The sequence below is a fragment of the Bos grunniens genome, chromosome 11 (genome assembly GCF_055505025.1).
Source record: "Bos grunniens cultivar Pamir isolate PY7600 chromosome 11, Bosgru_T2T1.0, whole genome shotgun sequence".
Lineage (NCBI taxonomy): Eukaryota > Metazoa > Chordata > Mammalia > Artiodactyla > Bovidae > Bos > Bos grunniens.
In genome coordinates this window covers 91,737,304-91,765,252 of record NC_141175.1, presented here as the reverse complement: position 1 = coordinate 91,765,252, position 27,949 = coordinate 91,737,304, and the positions used below count along the sequence as shown (strand labels likewise).

Here is a 27,949-nt window from a genome sequence, read left to right as displayed (position 1 = left end):
TATGGAGAGTGTATGTATGTATGTATGTATGGAGAGTGTATGTATGTATGTATGTATGGAGAGTGTATGTATGTATGTATGTATGTATGGAGAGTGTATGTATGTATGTATGTATGTATGGAGAGTGTATGTATGTATGTATGTATGGAGAGTGTATGTATGTATGTATGTATGTATGTATGGAGAGTGTATGTATGTATGTATGTATGTATGTATGGAGAGTGTATGTATGTATGTATGTATGTATGTATGTATGGAGAGTGTATGTATGTATGTATGTATGGAGAGTGTATGTATGTATGTATGTATGGAGAGTGTATGTATGTATGTATGTATGGAGAGTGTATGTATGTATGTATGTATGGAGAGTGTATGTATGTATGTATGTATGGAGAGTGTATGTATGTATGTATGGAGAGTGTATGTATGTATGTATGTATGTATGTATGGAGAGTGTATGTATGTATGTATGTATGTATGGAGAGTGTATGTATGTATGTATGTATGTATGGAGAGTGTATGTATGTATGTATGTATGGAGAGTGTATGTATGTATGTATGTATGGAGAGTGTATGTATGTATGTATGTATGTATGTATGGAGAGTGTATGTATCCAAGGGTCAACCTTGGCTGCCTGGCTCCCCACTTTGGGCTACTAACATTTAGGTAGTAGTCTGTAGTACTTTTTAAGGTGGTTTCTATGTTATCAATTCCTGACAACAACTGCATCTGCTTGTTACAGTTAGAAAACCGTGGCTTAAAGCCTTGCTCAATAAGCAGCAGTGCTGGGAGGGATAGTAATGCTCTCTGATTCTTTTAGTCTTTAGGTTGTACTAGCCTGTTCCATGCTTTCAGTAGTTTGGTTTAGAAATCAGAGTTCTCCACACTTCATTGTTTATTTTCATAGCAAATTTTCTGGTTTTCAATGTGTCTTCTTTGTAGGTAAAGTGTTTTTCTCTTACGTTATTAGCACTGTGCCTTAGTTTTATCCTGAAGCCCTTAACTAGCAGAATGTTGGTGATCTAGAGGGTATTTATTTAACCTCGCATTCCTCTTGAGCACTCCTCCTGAGTCTCTCCCCTTCCCCTGCAAGTTAACAGTTACTTTGCTAAAACAATCGTGTGTTTCTCACGCTGCTGGGGACAGCTGGACAGTTCTGCTGACCCAGGCAGGCTGTGGATGATCTCAGCCGGGCTCCATCTAGGGTCTGTGATCAGCTGATGGTTGCCTTATGCTGGATGGTCCAGGACAGCTTCAGTTGGGATGGCTCAGCTTTCTTCTCATCTAAAACTTTTCAGGCCTAGATTTGGAATTTACACAGTGCCACTTCAGCTGTATTCTAGTGGCTGAAGGAAGTCATAAAGCCAACCTACACTGAGGGAGTGGGGAAAAGACTCTACTTCTTACTGGGAGAAACTACAAAGTCGTATAGACAAGGATACAAAGAGAGGTAGAGAATTGGGCCTATTTTAGAAATCATTCTGTGACACCTTGACGGTTTATGTCTTGCTTGAGAAAAAAGGAAATGAAGATCTTTATTTGTATTACTGGGAGATCGTGTGTGCGTGCTCAGTCGCTTCAGTTGTGTCTGACTCTGTGCGACCCTATGGACTGTCGCCTGTCAGGCTCCTCTGACCATGGGACTTTGCAGGCAAGAATACTGGAGCCGATTGCTGTGCCCTCCTCCAGGGGATCTTCCCGACCCAGGGATCGAATCCAAGTCTCTTATATCTACCTGCTTTGGCAGGCAGGTTCTTTACCACTAATGCCACCTGGGCGGTCATTTTATGTTTAAACTCAAGAGGCCATGTTGTTGGTGAAAAAAGTCTGATATTAGAAATTATGTAGTTTATTACATAGTTAATTTTTGTTAGTAGTGTAACCAATGTATAGAACAGTGAAAATCCCAGTGAGTGAGTATCACAAAATGAACATAACTGTGTACTTACCACTCAAATCAAGAAATAGAAGATCCCCTGCACCCTAAAGCCCTCCCTCTGTCTCTTCTCAGTTTTTACCATATCCCCTTTTTTCAGAAGTGGCCACTGTGCCAACTCTTATAAGCATAGATGTGTTATCTTTTTTATGAATTTTCAAATTATCCAGTATGTTTCGTGACTTCTTTCACTTAACAGATGTGGCCAATACTACTTTTTCTTAACATTCAGAACACTGACTAGTGAAGTGGTAATATCCATCGATGTTTCCATGTAAAAGCTTTTCAGTGCCTTTTCCTTTCATTCTTCTGTGATTTTGCAGTTTATGCAACGTTCACTACAGTTAGTGTTTTCTCTGTAGCTCCCTTTAGTTCCATTATCATAAGGGAATTGATTGTTGTGATGTTTCTTTCTTTCCCGGAGGAAATAAGCAATATGGAAAAGGTCAGTTTTCATTCTAATCCCAAAGAAAGGCAATGCCAAAGAATGCTTAAACTACCACACAATTGCACTCATCTCACACGCTAGTAAAGTAATGCTCAAAATTCTCCAAGCCAGGCTTCAACAACATGTGAACTGTGAACTTCCTGATGTTCAAGCTGGTTTTAGAAAAGGCAGAGGAACCAGAGATCAAATTGCCAACATCTGCTGGATCATAGAAAAAGCAAGAGAGTTCCAGAAAAACATCTATTTCTGCTTTATTGACTATGCCAAAGCCTTTGACTGTGTGGATCACAATAAACTGTGGAAAATTCTGAAAGAGATGGGAATACCAGAACACCTGATCTGCCTCTTGAGAAACCTGTATGCAGGTCAGCAAGCAACAGTTAGAACTGGACATGGAACAACAGACGGATTCCAAATAGGAAAAGGAGTTTGTCAAGGCTGTATGTTGTCACCCTGTTTATTTAACTTATATGCAGAGTACATCATGAGAAACGCTGGACTGGAAGAAACACAAGCTGGAATCAAGATTGCCGGGGAAAATATCAATCACCTCAGATATGCAGATGACACCACCCTTATGGCAGAAAGTGAAGAGGAACTCAAAAGCCTCTTGATGAAAGTGAAAGTGGAGAGTGAAAAAGTTGGCTTAAAGCTCAACATTCAGAAAACGAAGATCATGGCATTCGGTCCCACCACTTCATGGGAAATAAATGGGGAAACAGTGTCAGACTTTATTTTTCTGGGCTCCAAAATCACTGCAGATGGTGACTGCAGCCATGAAATTAACAGACGCTTACTCCTTGGAAGGAAAGTTATGACCAACCTAGATAGCATATTCAAAAGCAGAGACATTACTTTGCCAACAAAGGTCCGTCTAGTCAAGGCTATGGTTTTTCCTGTGGTCGTGTATGGATGTGAGAGTTGGACTGTGAAGAAGGCTGAGCACCGAAGAATTGATGCCTTTGAACTGTGGTGTTGGAGAAGACTCTTGAGAGTCCCTTGGACTGCAAGGAGATCAACCAGTCCATTCTGAAGGAGATTAGCCCTGGGATTTCTTTGGAAGGAATGATGCTAAAGCTGAAACTCCAGTACTTTGGCCACCTCATGCGAAGAGTTGACTCATTGGAAAAGACTCTGATGCTGGGAGGGTTGGGGGCAGGAGGAGAAGGGGACAACAGAGGATGAGATGGCTGGATGGCATCACTGACTCGATGGACGTGAGTCTAGTGAACTCCGGGAGTTGGTGATGGACAGGGAGGCCAGGCGTGCTGTGATTCATGGGGTCGCAAAGAGTCGGACACGACTGAGCAACTGATCTGATCTGATCTGATAGGAGAGTAGTGTGGGTGAAAAAATGAAACTTAGGATCCATTATTGTTGCTATGTATTTGGGAAATTATAGTAGAAAATAATAGGTATGAACTAAGGCTGGAGTCAACCAGACTTGATAATTAAATTACTCAAAGTACTTAAAATGTTTAAAATTCTTTTAACTTACCTATCAGATTCATCTCAGAGCTGTGCTGTATTTAGTGATTTAATGCCAGAAATTGTGGGGGTGCTTAATGTGATGCTGAATCATGTTTTGCAGTAGTGATGACCAAAGCAATTGATATGTTTTACTGATTTGAAGGTGTTATTTTACTGTCCTAGAGATTCTCTTGGAACTCCTGCTGCTCTTTGTGGTCTAAATAGGTACAGTATTTTGGGTAAGAATTTAAACAGTTTTGATCCAGACCTGAGTATCATTTTAGCATTTAAACTCAATTTGGGACCCATTCCCACCCATTGTAGAATCATTTTCTAGTGTGTCCTCTTCCTATGCCTCTATCGCTGGGATAGGACTCAAAAAGGAAATGTCTGTTTATTTTATTCACTTTTCCTCAGGGAAGACAGTGGTGAAGTGAGTCATTAGCACATTGTATTTTCCAATAGCTCTCTTTGACCTTAATCTCTGGAGCTATAAACTCAATGGGAAGATGCCTGTTGAATCACGAGTGATGAGGAAAGCCCATGATAGATATGGTACTATGAATGTTTCAAGGAGAAATTAATGTAGTGTCTATAGATTATAGTCAGAAATCCAAGACCAGCAGAGATGTGCATCTTCCATGTGTAGCACACATGTATTGAGAAATAAATGCAAACTGTTTTCTGGGCTCTAACAGTTCTTTTTATCATGCTACTCTGCAGACAGAAGGATTGGGAGGCAGGGAATTGTTCCACAGTAGTTTGCTTCCTTTGGATGAGTCCAGTGATTGAATCCATCCCATGATAGAGGATTTCTGTTTTTTTAATTTAATTAATTAATTTTTGGCTGTGCTGGGTCTTCGTTGCTGGGTGGGCTTTTCTCTTTTGTGGGAAGCAGGAGCTACTCCGTGGTTGCAGTGCATGGACTTCTCGTTGCGGTAGATTCTCTTGTTGTGGGGTACAGGCTCTAGGGTGTGCGGGTTTCAGTAGTTTTGGTTCATGAACCCTAGAGGACAGGTTCAGTAGCTGTGATACATGGATTTAGTTGCTCCACTGCATGTTGGATCTTCCTGGATCAGGAATTGAACCTGTGTCTCCCGCACTGGCAGGTGGGTTCTTTACTACTGAGCCACTAGGGAAGCCTGATGATTGTTTTATAAACAACTGCATCAGGGCCCAGGTTGAAACAAATACAGCCACAAGGAGACCCATATAAGTTTGTGGGGCTGACCCAAGAGAGCAGCATTTCACACAATTTGCTCCACAAACCACCAGTTCAGCTAGATGTTAATAGATGGTGTGTGAAAAAAGAGCCCACAGCCAAATGAGTGGAGAACACCAGGTTAAATAGAGAAAGCCAAGAGTCCTTGCCAGAGAATGTCTCAAGGTCTTTAATGTGCTAATTATACAGAATATGTCAATCATATTTGATTGATTTCTCAATCATATTCGACCACAAAACCCTTCTTTGGGCAGAAGTCTCACAAAGCTTGTGTTTTATGTAAAATACCTTGGGTAAAATTGCTCTAGAATGTTGATCTTCAAATATTTTTTTGTTGCCTTGTCTCCTACTTTGAAAAATGTAGACGTTCACACATTTTTAACCTGACATCTACATTTTGTAAATCAAAAATTAAATGGGCATAGGTAGATTCATTTTTGACATTGATATTAGATATGGACTTTAAACGCTTTCATCAAAACTTTGGAGCAGCAGAGTTGGCTTACTTAATTTATAAATAATGTCTGTCATCTAACATAATTGGCAAAACCAGACCTTCTTATGAAAGAGATCAGGCTTATCCCTTGTCCTGGGACTCTGCTTCAGGAAAGAGATTTGTGAATTGTGACAGTGTATCTAGAGAGATTCCAGATGAGTAAGAAGTGTGCCTTGGAGGGAAAGTAGACACTGAGTAAAGGAGAGAAAGGAAAGGAGATTGGCTTATGTGGTTTTAGAGCACTTCTAGACATGGAAATGGCAACCCACTCCAGTATTCTTGCCTGGAAAATTCTGTAGACAGAGGAGCCTGGCAGGGTACATACAGTCCATGGGGGTGGCAAAGAGACGTGCCTGAGTGACTGAGTGCAGAGAAGGAAACGTGTGAAGGCTTAAGATCTAGAAATGGATTCCTTAAATGAAAGTATTTAAGCATATGTGTCCCCTGTCACTTGCCTTCAGGGGTATGTGTACCTGGTGTGAAGCTGCTTCTGGGAAAGAAGAGGGGCAAGGAAGGATTAAAAATTACATATGTGCTCTTAAGAGAGTGAACTCCTCCTTTCTCTAAAGTAAGTGATCCCTCTTGAATAGCCATATGATCTGTCTGGCTAAGAAAAGTACTTACCTCAAGAGGTAGTTTGTTGTCTTTTTTTTTTTTCTTTCTGCTTTCAACTGGAAGTCAGATTGCTGAATTGTGGTGGAATTTCTGCCCATCAGCAAAAATTGAGTAGACACCGCAGAATCTCCACAGTGCTTCATATTTTCACAAAGTGCAAAGTGCAAAGATCTGCATGTTCTATTCTCACCTTGTGCCTAATTCCTGTTGGTTACTGGACATGCCTCATTTCCTGGATAAACGTGCGTCACTAAAAAGGCAGTAAATTAGTACTCGGTTAAAGATACATACTTTCCTGTAGGAGCATGGATACATAAAAATGTGTTTATTTCCCACAGGGTACTTATACTAGTCATGATATATACTCTGCAGTAAATGTCCTACTTTATTTATTCCTTGGCATTTTTAACTTTGGCAACTGACAGATTGTTGTGAAGTCAGGATATTTAAACTGGAAGCAACTGTGGGGATTATCTGTGTTGTGAGAGAGGAAAGTGAGCTCAAGAGAAAATAAATGACTTACTCTGGGTGACATAGTTTAAGATCCTAGTTACCAGACTAGGTCATACTGAGATATTTCTCCTGTTAGATTTCCCCATTCTCCCTTAACCCCTTTTCTAAAAAAATAAGAGCTTGGACCGAGTTATCTCTCTAAGCTGAAAATAACTGTTATGTTGCTGTTGGTCCAAAATGGTTCCAAAGTTCCATTGAGAGAAGGTGCGCTATACAGATACAAAAGATGATGATGACGATCCTTGCTTCATTGTACTGGGTTATTGTATCATTCTTGGGTGCTGAAATGCTGAGGCTGGGTTACATTTGGTTGTTTAAACAGTCTCTTGTTATGCATACCTCCCAATATGCAATGCTGCCAATGTTCAACCCTTTTAGATTTATAAGAAGAGCAGTTTTGTATTAGTGAACTTGATAAGTGGCGAGAGGTTCATGGGAGGCTGTACTGGGCAGAGAATGCTATAAATGTTCTAAGTGAATGGAGAAGTATGTAAATCATACGAGCTGTACCCCTTCCCTTGGTTTTGCCTTCTCTAAAGGTGCACAGTGGGCTGGAAGAGTTTCTCCCTTCCTTTTTGCATCTGTAAGCGTCTAGACTGCCCACCACCGCAGCTCAGATGGACATATAGGAGTGGGTGATGGCTCTGAGTGCCAGTTCCTTCAGCCATTCATTTTGACCTTCATTCTTGAACTCAGTAAACTGTGGTTTTTTTGCAAGTGGTTACACCATTCTTTCAAAGAATAGAATTCCACAGTTGTCCAGAGAAATTTGGTGGTCCACAGAGGGAAACAATGACCAAATTCATTTGTTTACCATTGTTTTGTTTTTTTTTAGACTAAGCACTACAGTACTTTCAATTTAATCAGAACACATTAAAGGAAATTGGCTGTTCCTAGAGAATATGACACTTCTGAAGCAGTTATATTTGTCAAATGTAAATAATTTATAGATGTTATAATCAAGTTAGAAGTTTTTATTTAATTTTAAATAAGAAAATAGCCCAAGGAATTGTAGTCTAAATAGAATTATAATTCATAATGGGTCAGTTACATTCCATATAATTGTTAAACTTTGACCTGGTAATGCCTTCTCTTAGCATAATTCTTAAACCACTCACTTCCAGATAGTTCACTTTCAGTTTTGTTCTTAATGCATTTGTGAATCTTTACTTTCCTTTAGCTTATTTAAAACAGGGAGGCCTGGCCTTCTGTAGTCCATGGGGTTGCAAAGAGTTGGACACTACTGAGTGACTGAACTAAAGAGCTTGAGTACCTCAGAAAGTCATTTAGATAATTGCTCATGTTTCATATTAATCCTGGAGTTCTAAATTAAAAACAATGGGGCATAAGTTTTTTGTCCTTTTTTTTCTTTTAAACACAAAGAGTATACCCTATCTAGCTACCCACAATCCTCTCAAGAACAAAGCAGGGGATAGAAGAATAAAGTGGCAAAGATAAGAGAATTTCTATCCAATTTTTAGATGTGAAAAATTTGGCATATTAGGAATGAACAGTATATGAATGGAATACTTTTTAAACTTTTATTTGTGAGTTGTTGAAACCAGAATGTGATTTTTCACAGAAATAATTTCAGTGATGTTCAAATTTTCTTGACAAATACCAACTTAGAAGTTCTGTTTTTGAAGCAGATGTAAAGGAACTGTCTTGCTTAAAAGAGGTAGGCAGGATGCCCAGGCTCCTGGGATGGGTCTGCAGATCACAATTAAATCTGATGAATTTACCTTAGAGTCCTGGTCAGACATGGTGATGCTAGGACTCTGGTCTTGCAGATCACAAAGCACACAGCCCCATACTCAGCAATCTGGGGAACCTAGTCTGTTTTGCTTCTTGCTCAGGCTGGAGAACCTCCTCAGAGATAGTAGGAGACCATCCAGATGTAGACAGTGTAGATGCTGAGTTGAGCGAATGAAACCCTCCAAATCCTGTCATGGAACCACCACTTGCCTCCACCCCATCATTCCTCAGACAACCTCACTTCAAAATGGTCCTTTCTGTGCTTATAAGCTCATATTTTCATCCCCTCTTTGTATGTTTTTCAGTGAGGGCATTATTGACAATTTTGGCAGAACAGTTGTTTGTCCAGGGGGACTAACCACAGTTTGTTTAGCTTAGTGTCCACCCAGTGAGTGCTCCCCAGCCCTTGGAACAAGCATATCCTCCTCTGAGAATCAACTGATTCTCCCTGAGCACTAAGAGCGAAGCTATCTTAACTGACCTACAACATTCCTATAGGTATTTACATGTTAGAAGAGATTGCTTTTCCATCTAAGTGGCTAATTAATATATGAAAAGGAAATGCAGGTCTAAGCCACTATGAGATAACACTACATACTCTTCTTGATGACTAAAATGAGAAAACCGACAATAACTTGAGGATGTGGAGCAGTTAGTACTGGAAATGGAACTTGACATAATCGCTTTGGGCAACTGTTTGACAGTATTTACTAAAGTAAGCATGAGCCTTGTTTAGTAACTCAGAAATTTTACTCCTAGATATGTTCCCAAGAGAAATCAGTACCTGGGCCTATCAAAAGATACATATATCTTTATATATGTATGTGTGTATATATATATATATATATGTTCACTGGTGCATGGTTGGAAATAACCCTCCAAATGTCTGTCAACAGTAGAATGGTAAATTAACTTTGTGCTCAGATAATAAAATATAACAGCAATTAAAAATGAACTGCATGCAGCAACATTGATGAATCTCATAAGCATAATAATTAAAAGTCAGACAAAAAAATGTTAGTGATATTTACTCTGTATGAAGTTTAAGAACAGGCAAGACTAATAAATAATGATGGAAATCAGAATAGTAGTTACCTGTTGGGGCAGAATAGTAGTTACCTGGAAGGGCCATGAAGGAGCCTTCTGGGGAGTGAAATGTGCTAAGTAATGATGTTGATGGTGGTTACACAGTATTTGCCCACACCATATACACATACCCAGTTGTATATATACATGCAAAGAACTCATGTAGCTGTATACTTAAGATTGATATACTTAGCTTTTTATAACTTTAGAAAGAAAAAATCTTGGAAATTTAATTTCGTTTATGGTATTTTAGAGAATGTGATAAAAATAAATTGACGCAGCTTAGGGAAACGGGAGTTTATCTGGAAGCTATTAGCATGTGTCCATGCTTCTGAGTTTCTGGAGCCAAAATTAGGGGAAGTGGTGTTGCTAGTGCTGGCGGCACAAGCTGATTAGAATAGAGACGATAAGAAAAGGAAAAGTGTTACATGATTCCTCTTCTTCATTCTATTTCTTCCTGTCTGCAGCCATAGTGTTTTTGATTATGTCCTAACTTGTGTCCTCCATTCCTATGGCATCATGGTCGAGGCGGTGGACAATGTTAAGAGTCAAAAAGGGGACGTTGGAAGAGGGTACAGGGCAGTGGTTGTGTATCAGGTATCTATGTCTTGGGGCGGAGAGGGCGGGAAACACGACTTTAACCTGCAGGGAGGTTAGCCAGCAGGGAGGCCCTGACAGGACTGTCATAGAAACTTCCAGGTGAGGGGAGCTTCTGGGTCCTAAGAGGTAAACATGGATGGTGTAATGGCGCAACCGATGATTAGGAGTCAAGTCCACTCTGAGAAAGAGGAAGGCTGATGATCACACCATAGTGGGAACATGAGGGGAAACGGAGATTTTTGTCCAGGTTTTTTGACCCAATCGACTGGTTACCCGCATTTGAGGTTTAAGTGGGGACGTACATAAAGGCTTTGCGTGTACCAGGCCCACCTCAACTTGACACTCTTCCTGCTTCTTTATGGTGCTTCTCTTAAGGAGAATGAGTTACAGGGGAATGTTCTCAATTACGTGTTGTGCATAAATGTGCTTTATAGTAAAACACAGACTCTGATCAAGTATAAGATGGATGCTAGACCATATGCTGGGCCAGGTGTCATCTAGCTGTACCAGCTTCCAGCTGGATGCAAACCTGGAATGCTCTAGAATTTATACAACAAATATGGGTTGTCATTTGAATGTCGTTGAAAATGTCATATTGTCACTGAAGTTAAAAATTGCATATGTTGGGTAAAATACATCCATATACATGTTTTTGGCTACTTTGAATATGAAATATAAGCAAATAATGATTTATTTCAGGTTGTATCTACCTTTTATGTGATGATTCTACTAGTAATTGTTTACTACCATGGTGTTCAGTTTTAATGTAGAAAATTAGCATTTTAAGATCCTTAGTAGTTTTATTAGAATTAATTATTGCAAGAAGTAAGTATTATTTGAAATGGAGACACTAAGAGTCAAGTTTGTTAGCACTGATGTATAGAACAGTCTTTTGGACTCTGTGGGAGAGGGAGAGGGTGGGATGAGTTGGGAGAATGGCATTGAAACATGTATAATATCATATATGAAACGAGTCGCCAGTCCAGGTTTGATGCACGATACTGGATGCTTGGGGCTGGTGCACTGGGACGACCCAGAGGGATGGTATGGGGAGGGAGGGGGGAGGGGGGTTCAGGATGGGGAACACATGTATATCTGTGGCGGATTCATTTTGATATATGGCAAAAACAATACAATATTGTAAAGTTAAAAAATAAAATTAAATTAAGTTGAAAGTCAAAAAAAAAAGAATACTGGAGTGGGTTGCCAGTTGCTGCTCCAGGAAGTATGGATTAATAAAATCCATACTTCTTAATAATTAGAAACTATAATGTTAAAAAAAAAAAGAGCTTCATAAGTCACACTGAATAAAATAGATGACTTCTAATTTTTAAAAAAATTTTTAACTCGTCACATTCTATTTATTTTTAATTATCTTTGCAAATGACTCCATAATCTTTTTTTAAAAAAGCTGCCACATTTTTGTCTGTCCTCTTCTAAATCATTTTGACGTCCCCTTGGGTCACTGTCTTAGTCCATTTGGGCCGCTATAAGAAAATACCACCAACTGGGTAGCTTAAAAACAGCAGGTATTTATTGCTCACAGTTCTGGAGGCAGGGAAGTCCAAGATCAAGACACCAGCATGGTCACCTTCTGGTGAGGGTCCTCTTTCGATTATAGGTGTCTGTGTTGTATCCTCAAAATAGTGGGAGGGACTGGGGGTCTCCCTGAAGCCCCTTAATAAGACAATGATCTCACTCGCGAGGGTTTCTCCCTCATGACTTAAGCACACCACAAAGGCCTCACCTACTACTACTGTGTCCTTGTTTAAAAATATATTTATCTTTAAAAAATAATTTTATTTATTTTTGGCTGTGTTGGGTCTTTGTTGCTATGCCAGCTTTTCCCTAGTTGTGGCAAGCGGGGGCTAATCTCTAGTTGTGTGCAGGCTTCTCATTGCAGTGACTTCTCTTGGTGCAGCTCCTGGGCTCTAGAGCAGGTGAATGGGCTTCCAGCTCCTGGGCTCTAGAGCATAGGCTCAGTAGTTGTGGTACATGGGCTTAGTTGCTCTGCGGCATGTGGGATCTTCCTGGACCAGGGATCAAACCCGTGTCTCCTGCATTGACAGGCGGATCCTTCACTGCTGAGCCACCAGGGAAGCCCTAACACTGTGACCTTTGGGGAGGGTTAGGATTTCAACAGATTCGGCGGGGTGGGGCGCAGAACATTGAGACCATAGCAGTCACCTTATGTAGACGATCTTGAGACTCTCTTTCTGGCTGTAATTCCTTTCACTTTATTCCTGAATCTGCTGCTGCAGCTGGATAATTATACTTGAGTATCCCAGTGTGACCTTGTAGTATCAAACATATCTCTTCATCTCCCTCTTTCCTTCACAGAACTTTGCACAAAACCAACCATGTCTTTTCCTCTTTGCTCAGATTAGAAGCCTTGCAGGCATCTTTGACCTTCTTCCTGTCCAACGCTGTGTGGCTAGTCAAATACCGAACGCCATGCATTGTCAGTTGTTCCTTCCAAAAATACAAAAAATACTTCATTCCTTCTCTTCCTGATTATTCTCACTGTCACCAACCTGGCTTGTCACTAGTCTCATACTTGCATTATTCCTTCAGCGATCAAACTTTAAATCTCATCTCACCAAGCCATGTGCTGGCCAGATGCATTCCCTACAGCCTGCCATTGATTACATCTTCCTCCTGCTCACAAACCTTTAGTATATTTCTGTTTTCAGTAAAATTGAATCCAAACCTAGCCTGGCTTTAACCAGCTCTTTTTCCAGCTATTCACCTTCCTAAAACTTTTCCAGCCGATGATTTGACTCATGATTTCCTGATCGCCTTTCTTTCTCCAGTCTCTGTGCTCATGTTCGTGTCCACCCATGCAGATCATTTACCCTTTCCTGCCCATCCATTTGGCTCCTCCCCAGATTCACTACCTGATGAAGTCTTACCTCCTTTGCCATGCTGCCGTCTCCCTTACCTGCACCTTCCCCACATAGTTATATATACAGCTAGACTGTAAAAGTCTCCAGGGCAAGGGTCTTTGCCTTACCTGTATGCTCTATAATACTTAACAACACAGACACTAAAATAGAAGATTTGTGAAGGCTGGGATCTTTGTCACTGTTATTCAGTGGTAAGGGTCTAGAGTATCTAGAATAGAACCAGGTACCTAATAGGCTTATAGTAAATATTTGCTAAATTGTAGATGCTCAGTAAATGTTTGATTTGATTAAACTGCTAATGCATTAAAAGTTGCTAGCATCTCACACTTACTGTGACTGAGAGATATTATAGTGGGAAAAAAAAAAAAAGAGGGGAGAGGGTATGCATTTTACAGCCAGAATCTGTTCAACAGTGCTTGATATCTCCTTCTAAAAGAGTTGTTTTCCTGCAGATATTAATGAATGCCAACTACAGGGTGTGTGCCCTAATGGTGAGTGTTTGAATACCATGGGCAGCTACAGATGTACCTGCAAAGTGGGATTTGGGCCTGATCCTACCTTTTCAAGTTGTGTTCGTAAGTAATGATCACTTTTTATTCCTATTTTGGATCAGGTTTTTTGTTTCGTTTTGTTTTGCTTTGAGAGGGTGTGGGAGGAGAATCCAAAAGAAGGTAACAGCTTGGTGGTCAACTGAATATTGTAAATATGCAGGAAGATGTCATTAAAATAATAAAGGGGATGAGGTAGCCTGATATACTGGAGTAAATCTATGTTATGAAGCCTTTTCATTTTTATTGTGTTCAGAAGAAAATGAAAGCTAAAACTCAAGAAAAAGAGCAGGCATACAGAGGAAAGATACTTTAATGCAAAGAAAGCAGTTGATTAAAATTAGCATACCTAAGAGATGAAAACATATTTTTCCTTCATGAGTATTTTAAGCATTATTTAGGTGGAGTTAAACTTTGTTCCAGCTTCTGTCTTTAATTAGTCCAAATTCTGAGTCACTTGTGTCTGATTTAATGAGGTTTCACTGTACTTTCTTGGTTGAAAGAGTCTGGGAAATAGTTACCAAGGCCCTGTGTTTCAAACGTTTTATTCAGTTCTAATTTCAAATATTCTATTCTGGTGTCCTTAAAAACCACCAAAATGTGTCCCTAAACTATTTTGCTTTATGAATCTGTCTCTACGATTTTTCTTCTTGGTAAGGATAAAGATCCTCCATCAAACTTTCTGTATGTTCTAATACTGGTATAGAAAATGTAGTTTCTCCAAAAAGACACTCTTGCCACAAAACCCAATCCAGTGTAATCATTACAGATCACCTGACGATTAGAGATGCATGCATTTTAGATGTAAAGTGCTCAAACACAGAGTTTTTTTTTTAAGACTACCTTATTTATTAAGGTGAAAAGTGAAAGTGAAAGTCACTCAGTCGTGTCCGACTCTTTGTGACGCCATGGACTGTAGCCGGCCAGGCTTCTCTATCCATGGAAGTGCTAGGCAAGAATACTGGAGTGCGTTGCTGTTTCCTTCTCCAGGGGATCATCCCCACCCAGGTATCAAATCCTGGTCTCTTGCATTGCAGGCAATTCTTTACCATCTGAGCCACCAGGGAAGCCGAATTTTTAGGGTATTTGTGCCCATTATTACAAAGTAGGTAAACACAACAGATTTTTCAAAGTCATATACAATTAAATGTGAAACATTTTAAACTAATGCATGGCAGAAAGTTGTCAAGATAATATTATGAGCAATTCTTCATTAATTTTTGTCTTGCTGGGTTTCTATTTTTATTTACCTTTTTTTTTTTTTTTTAATGTGGCTCCGGTATTTGTTATTTGGTATCTTTCTGATCCCCAGTTTTAAATGTGCTGTATCTTCAAGACATGTTTTTTTCATGAAGGTACTATCATTTGGTTTTAACTGTGCATCTCTTAACTCTGTGCCCTAAGCTGATGGATAGACATGGTGAAGTAAAGACAGATATAGTAAAATAAAATGACAACTTCATTCATTACTTTTAGATGAGTTTATTGAGGGTTTTGGAACATTGTTACTAATTACTGTTATTTTCCTTTAAAACCTGTCAAATGCAGATTAGGAAATTTTGCACGTAAATTCTTTCCTCCATGTCCTTTCACAGACAGTTCTGATCATGCAGCAGACAGACACCTACTAATTATAGGGCTTTTTTGATGGGTGGAGAAATCAGACTGTAAAATTACATTTGCATACAAGGTACATTTGCAAATTGATGCAAGGATTTGGAAATTTCATGCCAAAAAACATTGTTGAAAATATCCAGATAATTTAGGGATAATTTCTGGCTGATTGGAATTACATAAGTAAGTATTATAAATATATTTTTATAATTTAAGCATAAAAGATTTTTAGAGTTTGGGTATTGTGAATATTTTTTTTTCTATTAAATTGATTTGTAGTCTGGTTAAAATGGCCATGTTGAGCGTTGTAGATTAGGTAAACTTGGAGGACTGGTCACAAAGTGTTTTATTTGACTAGATCTGATGTCTAGAGCTAAGGGCAGACATCCAGGTTTTAATGAGATTGCAGGAACCTGCCAATGAGATTTTGAAACACTTACACATTTCCTTAGCATTTATTTTCCTTGTCATTTCCCAGATAATACTGAACATATTAAACAGCCATCCGTTCGTATTTGAAAAATAAATAATTCAATTTTATGGTTCAGCTACAACAGCTGAAATGATAAGTATTAGGAGATGTTTGTTGCTAGTTAAGTGTTCCAGTTTAGATTTGAAGTTAAAACTTGGGCTCTTACCAGCGTTGAGTGGGCAGATTTATTTCTCTTTTCTCTGAATTTACCACATGCAATATCACAGAAATATGTAGAGTCCTTTAGAATTTGTGACTTGGTTCAATCTAGTCCGATTTGTGGGTGAACTATACTTTGAACAAGTCGATGGGGGAAGTCCGAAGAGAAAGAATGTCTTGAGAAATAAGGAGGGGAGAAGGTGATACTTAACAGCGTGTACGTGTATTAGTCGCTCAGCCGTGTCCAACTCTTTGTGAGCCCATGGACTGTAGCCCACCAGGCTCCTCTGTCCACGGAATTCTCCAGGCAAGAATACTGGAGTGAGATACTTACAATACAGGGGCGAAAAATACTGGCAGGATGGTAGTACCTTTGATAGTCATGGAGGAAATAGCAGGAGGAGGCAGGGGGCCACACACGCACACCGACGCACAGGGCACTGAGCAAAGCTATTTACCGTTTGAAATGAATGCTCTTGCAAGACAGAAAAACAGCCTTAGATAGATGGTGGAAGCAGATGGAGGTGACTGGCCACGTTTGCTCAGGCAGCATGAATTTAGGGCATATCCCGGCCATAAAAGGTGTGGCTGACTCTGTGAACTCAAAGAAATGGACTTGGCAGTGGCTGAAGAGCAGTGGGAAGCTCTCCCTGTTCTCGAATACGCTGAGGTGAACACCCTCAGAATTCCTTGACTTCAGCCAAAGGTTGCAACCACTTCACTTTCTCTCCTTGCCCACTCCCTATGCTTGACTTAGCCAAGCTGAAAGAGGAAGGTAGGAGGGGTCTGACCTTGGCCGCCTGCGACCTCTGCATCTGTGGATCAGGGCTCTGCTGCAATAGCATTCTCTAGACCTGCTTCTGCCTATCTGTGGGGAAGGCTGAAACCCAAGATCTCTCAGAGCACATCCAAGAAAAGTGTAATAACCTGTGAAGATCGAGTAGGGAAGCTTCCTGACTTTTTAAACTGCAATTAATTTTCTTCAGAAACTTGAGACCTCTTAGGATGAATGCTGGGAAGGGTGTGTCCACAGGTTCAAAGTGAAATGAAAGTCACCCAGTCATGTCTGACTGTTTGCGACCCCATGGACTGTATCCTGCCAGGCTCCTCTGTCCATAGAATTCTCCAGGCAAGAATACTGGAGTGGGTTGCCATTTCTTTCTCCAGGGGATCTTCCTGACCCAGAGATCGAACCCGGGTCTCCTGCATTACAGGCAGACGCTTTAGCATCTGAATTCTGAGCCTGCCTGTTTGCTGGTCCATTATACCCTTGGCCAGTAGAGGGGGTTAGAGAGAAGATGGACTCCTACCCTGACTCCAGAAATCACGAGATGTCGAACATATCCCTTTGAAAAGCCAGTTTTATTCATGAACACTGTTTCTTTTTAGTTTCTTCAGCTTCCTTCAAGAGATATGAATTATTTCACACAATTGGAAACTGAAGCCAGGAGAGTTTGAGTAACTTTTCAAGATCATATAGCTCATCCTTGACATTTGAGATGATAGAATTGGATTTTGTGCCTTCAATTTAGGGTTCTAGATCAGGAATTGGCAAATAATAGCCATGGGCCAAATATGCCCCATTGTCTGTAATTGTAAATAGTTTTATTGGAACACATTCTTGTCTATTCATTTACATACTATCCGCGGCTGTGAAATAGCTGTTGGCAGAGCTGAGAAGTTGCAATAGAGACCATATAGACCACAGAGCCTAAAATGTTTATCTTACCTTTCACAGAGAAAGATTTCTGGCTTTTGGGCTGAATCAGTGCTGTCCAATAGAACTTTTTGTAATGATGGAAATGTTCTGTATCTACATTGTCTGAGGTGATAGATACTAGTCATAGGTGGCTGGTGTGCCAAAGAGATTGAATCTTTAATTGTATCTGTCTTCAATTTTTGAAACTTTTTATTTTATATTGGAGTATAGCTAATTAACAATGTTGTGATAGTTTCAGGTGAACAGCGAAGGGACTCAGCCATACATGTATACATGGATCCATTCTCATCCAAACTCCTCTCCCATTCATAGGCTGCCACATAACATTGAGCAGTATCTCATTTAAATTTTATCAAAGGAGGAGTATGTGGGTAGGAGCTAATGAATGGGATCTCATAGTTCTAGACGCGTTTTTGTGAAACTGATTGGGTAAATGACCACCAAGATCTCCCTAGCAGAGAGAGCAAGATGGGCTTTCCTTCCTGACCTGGTGGTTTTGTCCATGGTAAGATTATTCTTCCCCAGAAGTGAGGCTGGGAGCCTCTTTGTCACCCCTGACTCTCTCATCTCCTTTGGTCTTCAAGAAAATCATTAAATCTTCATAATCTGTTTTATGCTTTTTCCTTTCCTCCAGCCTCTGCTGTGGCTGTCTCAGCTTAGACCCCTAGTTTTCCTCATTTAGTGACCACATAGCATCACGGCCTTGAGGTTACACAAACAGATCTGTGCCAAGTGTTTGCTCCCAGATAAAAGCAGTAACAACTCAAACTGTGACACTAGTGTAGTAATCTTTACTGTGTACTTACTAAGTGCCAGGCACTGTGATGAGTACTTTGTATGGATTACCAAATATTATAGTTGCAGGATCTCTGTGAGGCTTGTATTGTTGTTCTTCCTATTTGGGAAATGAAGAGATTGAGGCACAGAGAGGGTAAGGATCTTTCCAAAAGTAACACAGCCTTTAAGTAAGTGGTAGACCCCAAATTTGAAACTCTGTCTCACACCACTAGCTGAGCCTTTAATCAGGAAGAGGACACTAGTCTAAATTGATAGGAGTGAGTCATATATTTAAGTGGAGCCACTATTTAGTCTCACTGTATAATAGCTAGTCTGACTCTGCAGTGGCCTCAGGGTCATTTTTAAAAATTTGATTCTCCCAGAATTGATTTTTAATAGCCCATTTCCTGAAAAGGCTCTTACCCAGTGGCTCTTACTTCCTTAGTAAAGTCATCTGTTGGACTCCTCCTAACAGTGTTACCTGATTCCCACACCTGCATCCCAGTGCTCATTCCACTGGGACTCTAAGCTTTAAAGACATGAAACTCTAATGTGGAATTTCCTCCAAGAAGTGAGTAAGGATATTGGAGGTGTTTGGGGTCGGGGAGGAGTAGAAATAAACTACTAGGAGAGACTAGCTATCTTCTCAAGTCTGTTGTAGTTTTCAGCTTCTTCAAAGTCCCAGAGTAATTTATGTCTGTTTAATAATGTTTGAATTGATAAGAGCAGCATGCCTTTGAGAGTGTTACAGAGTTGGTTGTACAACCCTATAATTAACTCATAAGGTGTTTAATGTATAATTGGGGAGCTTAGCTGTGAGAACCATAGTGTCATATCTTCTTACTGTGGTTTGTAATGGAATCACCATCAGCATTGAATATATGGTGATGATTCAATACTACACTTGGGTTTAGAGCTGTACGGTTATTACTTTGGAAGATTTTTCCCATGTTTGTTGCCAAGAGCAAAAGATTTGTTTCCTTGAATGACTGACCGTGGCATTTCCGGTAGGATTTATGCTTCTGAAATGCTTTTCCCTCTATACAGAGTACCTGAATCTGTGTACCCTAGTCTTAGCAACATGCCCTGCAAACAAATAGAATCTGCAAAACCCATACTTAAGATTTCCTATACATATGAACTGTGTTTGAGTGTTTCCTGCGGAAGTATGGGTTGGCAGCAGTCTGCTGCAGGGACGGGCTCTGCGTGTGGGTATGGCATAAGTCCTCTTGGAGGAGGTCGCCATTAACCCTACCATAGAGCTGCCAGAACTTACATAGGACTGGGAAATAGACTCTTGGAGGGCGCAACAGAACCTTGTGCACCAGGACCCAGGAGAAAGGAACAGTGACCCCACAGGAGACTTGTCTGTGGGTGTCTGGGAGTCTCTGGTGAAGGCATGGGTCAGTGGTGGCCTGGTGCAGGGTTGGGGGCATGGACTGTAACAGTACATGCATGGGATCTTTTGAGGGAGGTCACCATTATCTTCATTACCTCAGCCATAGTTTGGCCCTAAGTAAATAGCAGGCAGGGAACACAGCTCCACCCATCAACAGAAATTGAATTAAGGATTTACTGACCATGGCCCCGCCCATCAGAACAAGACCCAGTATCCCCCTCAGTCAGTCTATCCATCAGGAAGCTTTCATAAGCCTCTTATCCTTTTCCATCAGAGGGCAGACAACTGAAAACCACAATCACAGAATACTAACCAAAAAAAGCAAGAGAGTTCCAGAAAAACATCTATTTCAGCTTTACTGACTATGCCAAAGCCTTTGACTGTGTGGATCACAATAAACTGTGGAAAATTCTGAAAGAGATGGGAATACCAGACCACCTGACCTGCCTCTTGAGAAACCTATATGCAGGTCAGGAAGCAATAGTTAGAACTGGACGTGGAACAACAGACTGGTTCCAAATAGGAAGAGGAGTACGTCAAGGCTGTATATTGTCACCCTGCTTATATAACTTATATGCAGAGTACATCATGAGAAACGCTGGGCTAGAAGAAGCACAAGCTGGAATCAAGATTGCCGGGAGAAATATCAATAACCTCAGATATGCAGATGACACCACCTTTATGGCAGAAAGTGAAGAGGAACTAAAAAGCCTCTTGATGAAAGTGAAAGAGGAGAGTGAAAAAGTTGACTTAAAGCTCAACATTCAGAAAACTAAGATCATGGCATCTGGTCCCATCACTTCATGGCAAATAGAGGGAGAAACAGTGACAGACTTTATTTTTTTTGGCTCCAATCACTGCAGATGGCGACTACAGCCATGAAATAAAAAGATGTTTACTCCTTGGAAGAAAATTTACGACCAACCTAGACAGCATATTAAACAGCAGAGACATTACTTTGCCAACAAAGATCTGTCTAGTCAAGGCTATGGTTTTTCCAGTGGTCATGTATGGGTGTGAGAGTTGGACTATAAAGAAAGATGAGTGCTGAAGAATTGATGCTTTTGAATTGTGGCGTTGGAGAAGACTCTTGAGTGTCCCTTGGATTGCAAAGAGATCCAGCCAGTCCATCCTAAAGGAAATCAGTCCAGAATATTCATTGGAAGGACTGATGCTGAAGCTGAAACTCCAGTACTTTGGCCACCTGATGCGAAGAACTGACTTATTTGAAAACCCTGATGCTGGGAAAGATTGAAGATGAAATGAGAAGGGGATGACAGAAGATGAGATGGTTGAATGGTGTCACTGACTCAATAGATGTGAGTTTGAGTTTACTCCAGGAGATGGTGATGGACAGAGAGGCCTGGCGTGTTGCAGTCCATGGGGTCCCAAAGAGTGGGACACGACTGAGCGACTGAACTGACTGCTGCTGCTGCTAAGTCGCTTCAGTCGTGTCCGACTCTGTGCGACCCCATAGATGGCTGAGCAACAGGCTCCCCCGTCCCTGGGATCCTCCAGGCAAGAACACTGGAGTGGGTTGCCATTTCCTTCTCCAATGCATGAAAGTGAAAAGTGAAAGTGAAGTTGCTCAGTTGTGTCCGACTCTTAGCGACCCCATGGACTGCAGCCCACCAAGCTCTTCCGTCCATGGGATTTTCCAGGCAAGAGTACTGGAATGGGGTGCTATTGCCTTCTCCGAACTGACTGACTGACTGACAAATATGAACCCATCAGCATGCTTTGTAATTCCTCCTCAGTATTCTATCCCATTCCCATTTCCACCAATCCTTTAGCAATCTTTGGGCAATACTCATTTTCTTTTTTTTTTAGTATAGTGTAAATCCTTACAATGCAGTAGAATGTTTAATCCTGTTTATCATATTTTAAATAATAAATGTAGTATACTAACATCACTGAATTATCCTTTACAACCAGGCTTCCCATCTATGATTAAAGATAGTACTCAAACAATAGAAACACCAATGTTGCATCATTCTAGGTAGCATATTGTTCCTGAGTTTATAGAAATGTTTAATGAAATAAGTGAAATGGCCACTAAGTCATTTAAAATGATAAAAGAATAACAGATGACTTAGGTATTACAATAGAGGCTGCTTTAAATATCACATCCTATTAGAAATCTGAGGGAGGCATACATTAATACTTTTGAAAATTTGAATCATAGGAACATCAGTAAAATTTAGGTATGTAACCCAAAGCTTTTCATTGGCTTCCTCCTGGGTTTTCTTCCATCTTCAAAGGAGCAGATTTTTTATTAGTTAGTAGCTTATGTGTACTTGGGATGAAGCAAAATGTTTGGTAGCAACATGGTCTGATGTTCCGACACACCAACTATTGAGTTTTAAGTGTAAATAGAATTTTTAATAAAAAATGAAGTACACTTTGAACACCCCAAAATTATTAGTTAAAAAAAAAATCTTAGGATTGAAACATGTAAAATATCATGTATGAAACGAGATGCCAGTCCAGGTTCGATGCACGATACTGGACGCTTGGGGCTAGTGCACTGGGACGACCCAGAGGGATGGTATAGGGAGGGAGGAGGGAGGAGGGTTCAGGATGGGGAACACATGTATACCTGTGGTGGATTCATTTTGATATTTGGCAAAACTAATACTATTATGTAAAGTTTAAAAATAAAATAAAATTAAAAATAAAAAAATAAAAATAAGTACAACAGTTGAGTTTTGATGACTTTGTAAGCTGATGATTCTTATTCCCTTAAAGACTGCCCCCTAACTTGAAGTGCTTTGGAAGCTGTCATGGAAAAAGAACACCAGTACCCCAGCACTTAGGGAAAAATCTTGATATTAGGAAATGAGGGAAGAACAAAAGCCTATAAAAGAGACCTTTCAGGGGAAGATACTTAGGAATTAGCTATTCTCCATATGGTAAAATGCCTAAAAGTTTACTTACTTGTGAATGCCGTGCCTGGGAGTCTCAACTAGAGATTCGCTTGAATGAACCAGCAGTCTCTTACCATTCACTCACACACTAGTATACATACTAATCCCTTGAAAACTGAATTGCTGATTGGGAGTTTGGGCAGCAGGTCCAATGTGCTACTTCAGAGTAGAGGCCTTGGCTAGGAGACCAGGGCGAGCATAACGGGGTGGTACCTGAGATAGTGTCCCACCCTGGATAGCAGGTGAGTGGACACAAGGGGCTGAACGTGGATAAGTCAGTGCAAGGGGCCAGTGTCCCCATTTGCCAGTGTCCAGGGTTTGGGGAAACTCTGCCCTGCTTTAAATGGCCCTTGTTCTTGGGATCTAGAACTTAATGCTATTAGTGTTAGCATTAAGCCCTGCCACGTGTGAAATGGGCTTTTCTGTTGGCTCAGATGGTAAAAAAAAAAAAAAAAAAAAGTCCAGCTGCAATGCAGGAGACCTGGGGTTCAATCCCTGGGTCGGGAAGATCCCCTGGAAAAGGGAAGGGCTACCCACTCCGGTATTCTTGCCTGGAGAATCCCATGGACAGAGGAGCCTGGCAGGCTATGTAGTCCATGTGGTTGCAAAAAGTCAGACGTGACGGTGACTAAGCACACAGCACGTGTGTAAAATAGGCTCTTGTGTGTTGACCCAACACTGTTTCTATGGAAATATGTGTTGTGAATTCCAAACACTTTGGAGGAGAAATTTTGGAGCAAAATCCTTGGTGAGCTGACTATATTAGAACTATGTATATGTTCTTAAGATTATACAACCTACTTATAGAAACAGACAGACACACACATACACATATATGTACTGTATAAGTGATGGTCAATCATTTCAGAAATTTACTATCCTTTTGGGGGTAATAACTATTCTCTTACATTTTGTTTTACTTCTGTGACCTTTGATTTTTCACAGCTGACTGGCACAGACTCCAGAAAGTGAGTAGTAAAAGGGAGAGAAAAAACTCAAACTTCTCCCTTTTACCGCATTTTGAGTAGTTTGGGGCAAACTTGGCTTTACTAGAGGAGCTAAGTTTTGAAGCCTTAGGAAGGTCTCCTCTGCTCCCCTCAGTTCACTGCTCCAATCTTCCAATTCACTCATATCTTTTTTTCCGAATATTTTTCGCTTGTTGAAATTCTGCAACTAATAGTGATCAAGATGTGTTCAAATGCCCTTGAGAGGATGGAGATAACTGGTTTTATTAATAAGGGAGGCTGACATGTGTTTTGTGTCTACCCTGAACCAAATGTTTAGCATATGATAAATCTAGTCTATACATTGAACTTGTCACTTATAAGTCAGGGAGTTGTTGAAGCTTAGCTGCTGTATTAACATTCTCTCCAGAGGTATGGAGCCAGCAGGGTGGGTGGATGGGAAGGGATTTTGAAGGAATTGGCTCACATGATTGTGGAAGTTCAGTCAGTTCAGTCGCTCAGTCGTGTCCAACTCTTTGCGACCCCATGGACTGCAGCACACCAGGCCTCCCTGTCCATCACCAACTCACAGAGTTTACTCAAACTCATGTCCGTTGAGTTGGTGATGCCATCCAACCATCTCATCCTCTGTCGTCCCCTTCTCTTCCTGCCCTCAATCTTTCCCAGCATCAGGGTCTTTTCAAATGAGTCAGCTCTTCACATTAGGTGGCCAAAGTATTGGAGTTTCAGCTTCAACATCAGTCCTTCCAATGAACACCCAGGACTGATGTCCTTTAGGATAGACTGGTTGGATCTCCTTGCAGTCCAAGGGACTCTCAAGAGTCTTCTCCCACACTACAGTTCAAAAGCATCAATTCTTCAGCACTCAGCTTTCTTTATAGTCCAACTCTCACATCCATACATGACTACTGGAAAAACCATAGCCTTGACTAGATGGACCTTTGTTGGCAAAGTAATGTCTCTGCTTTTTAATATGCTGTCTAGGTTGGTCATAACTTTCCATCCAAGGAGTAAGTTGGCAAGCCCCAAATCTTCAGTTTAGGCTGGCAGGGAAGGGAAGTCCCAGGGAAGGGTTAATGTTGCAGCCAGAGTTTGAAGGTCATCTGCTGGCAAAATGTCTTCTAACTCTGAGGAGATCAGTCTTTTCTCCTAAGGACTTCAACTGCTTGGATAAGGACAACACACATTCTAGAGTCATCTGCTTGACTCAAAATCTATTGACTTAAATGTTAATCTCATATGCAGAATACTTTCACATCAACATTGAGACCTGTCTTTGACCAGATATCTGGGTTACCATGGCCCAGTCAATTTGGCACTCACAAACCATTGCAGTCAGTCAAAGTCACTTTCCTGGGTTATGCTGCTGGTAAGTGGTAGGCCTACTATGCGAACCCAGGTCTATCTGGCTCTAAAAACCCTTGCTCTCTTCACTGTCCTGTAGTACCTTCATGGAGTGAGGTTGTTTCTTGTAGCAGAGATGTCAGTCCTTTTGTGAGAATGAATATACAGCTTTGAGGGGAAAGGGAAGTTGATTTGGAAGCTCCAAGTGCTAGAGCAATTGGGTAAGGGAAAGGCAAATTGGAAAAACCTCATTTGGACAATGGTGCTATAGAGAAGAGCTCGTCTTGATGTAGAAGAAAGAGCTGAGAGGTGACCGTCAAGCTTGGTGCATACAGCAGTGTTGACTTGGCCTGGAATTGGCCCTGTAAAAACATTCTCCATGCACATTTACTTTAGAAAGTGATCTTTGTGAAGACAGAGATGTGTCTTTCTCTCTCATATTCACCTCATTTGCCCAGTAGCTGTTAGTTTAATGAAGTCTCATCTACATTTATAGAAGAATCCGAATTAGGACTTAGATGTTGGATGGGTATGGGCTGATGTGCTTTTTAAGATATTTTCTGAGGTGTGAGGATGTTATTTGTTCCTTTTCTGGTGTGCTTTCTGGCTGGACAGGGGGCCTTGTGTGGCAGGGCCAGTCAGAAGCTGCTCTCAGCCTCCGATTGCTGGTCGCTGGTCTAGGATGAGACTGGATGAGGCCCTGCAGGCTTTCACTGTCCTCCAAGTGAGAAGAGTAACAGTTGACTTGTATCAATTATGTTCAAATCCTGATTTTCCATGGTACTTGGCTATTCAATAGATGCTATCCTAAAATAACCTGTGTGTGTGTGTAAAAGTCGCTCAGTCGTGTCTGACTCTTTGCAACCCCATGGGCTATACAGTTCTTGGAATTCCGCAGGCCAAAATACTGGAATGGGTAGCCATTCCCTTCTCCAGGGGATATTCCCAACCCAGGGATTGAACCCAGGTCTCCTGCACTACAGGAGATTCTTTACCAGCTGAGCTACCAGGGAAGCCCAAAATAACCTCTATTATGGCTAATTACAACACAGCAAATGAAATCATGATTTTGACAATTAGGTTTATTTAGGCAGGTTTATTTTGGTTGCGATGATTTATTTTCATTCATGCACACATAACTCATATTTTTAAATTTTAAGTTCTAATTAAAGGATCATATAACTGATTTTTAACACTAGCTAAAATGGTAGAAGGGGCCAGGCAACAACAGGGATGTTTGATATCCTGACTCCTAAGGCTCAATAGGTCAGCTGACCCTAAATCAGGTAGGGTGATGCCCTACATCTAGATGGATTTATCCTGAAGTATGGCTTCTAATACAAACTTTAAGGTTCCTTTTAGTATTTATGTGAAATGTCGAACTGGTTTTTGTCATTTCTTGGGTGACATCAGGCCTTGTCTCTCTGCTTCAGCGGACACCCCTGTGATCTCGGAAGAGAAAGGGCCGTGTTACCGACTGGTCAGTTCCGGAAGGCAGTGTATGCACCCTCTGTCTGTCCACCTCACCAGGCAGCTCTGCTGTTGTAGTGTGGGCAAGGCCTGGGGCCCGCACTGTGAGAAATGCCCCCTTCCAGGCACAGGTAAGACGCGCCCCGGCATGTGCTCGTTCACTCCCGGCCACACAGGATGATTTGGACAGCATGGGTTCTTTGTGGTTTCTGACTTTAAATCAGTTATTAGTAATACAATGTGTTTTTATCCTTTTGAACAGACCATGAATGTACGAGGTTGAATCAGTGGAAAAAATTACATGCAAAGAGCCTTTCCCATTTGTGTGTAACATTAGACTTCCTTTTGGATGTGAAGAAAAGCCATTGCTTTTTATTCCTGGTTGCTGTCCCTAGTTTCTGCTGTTTAAAAGTGTGGAGACCCCGGAAGGCCGTGTGGGGCTTGCACTTTTCTGATCAGTGGCTGTTCACTGCCTGCATGGTCACTAGACCTGCTGTAGGTTAACTCTTTTAACTCATGTATTGAATGGGTGCCTGTCAGGTTCTATTAAGAACATCATGCTTGATTTCTCCAGGTGGAAATGGAGAAAATTGTATTCACAATTGAATTTATGCTATGAAAATTCATAACTCAAGGGCAGGTCCTCCTATAAACTTCTGGATGGGAACTGAATATAAGAAGTGATGATTCTTTATCCTTCAGCTGAGTATATAATTGCCTAATGCTCTGAAAGCATAAATTTATCTAAGTGCCGTACGTATCCCAAGGCATCACCAACTTCTCAAGCAGGGTCAAGTAGAGTTTAATGGAAGAGAAAGAAACATACCTGCAAATACTGGGCATAATATTATATATATATATATATAAATATATATATAAAGAGTGGTGTACCTATTTCGCTGACATGGGGTGGGCATAAGACGTCTACCTGGTTTCTTATTTGATAAGGTGGTTCCCATCTATGGAAGTGCGTTCACTCTCAGAGAGACATTTAATGTCTTACACCTATAACTTGCACTGTTTCAGACAAGTTTTAAATATAAATGTAATGATCACAAGCCACTTTGGTTGTTGCCTAGGATCATAAAGAACTGGTGAGGCAGAGATAGTATAATGTTGATGATGTTTTGGTATACTGTATGACTTGAGACATCTCCAGAAGGCCCTAGTAGCCTCCTGAGGAGTCTGATCTGCTCAGTATTAAAAAGTAATCATCAGTGAAATTGATGATCTTGATAATTCACAGACCCATTTCTCTTTAAGTTCCATTTTGATAGCTTTTATAGCCCTTACATGAAGCATAAATCAAGAAAGTGAATGTAACACAGGAAGATTTTCGCATAAAGTAGAGTCACTAAGTTTGAAAATAATATTAAAGATAAAACTTGGACACTTAACCAATTTTTGATTATAAGATGATTTTCATGAAAGTAATGTTTGGTTATTTCATGTACCTAAAGTATTTGATAGAAAAACTTTTTTAGAAACTTCTGTTCTTTCACATGA

General features: G+C 40.6%; 1 protein-coding gene across 27 annotated transcripts in view; it reads left to right on the top strand.

Moving 5' to 3' along the window:
- LTBP1 (latent transforming growth factor beta binding protein 1) overlaps positions 1-27,949 on the top strand; it is a 460,290-nt gene that overhangs the window by 277,748 nt on the left and 154,593 nt on the right. For all 27 annotated transcript variants that reach the window (XM_086327488.1, XM_086327485.1, XM_086327484.1 and 24 more), the window contains 2 exons: positions 13,501-13,623; positions 26,407-26,574. In XM_086327488.1, coding sequence (XP_086183614.1) covers positions 13,501-13,623; positions 26,407-26,574 — 291 coding nt within the window. The remainder of the gene's footprint in view (positions 1-13,500; positions 13,624-26,406; positions 26,575-27,949) is intronic.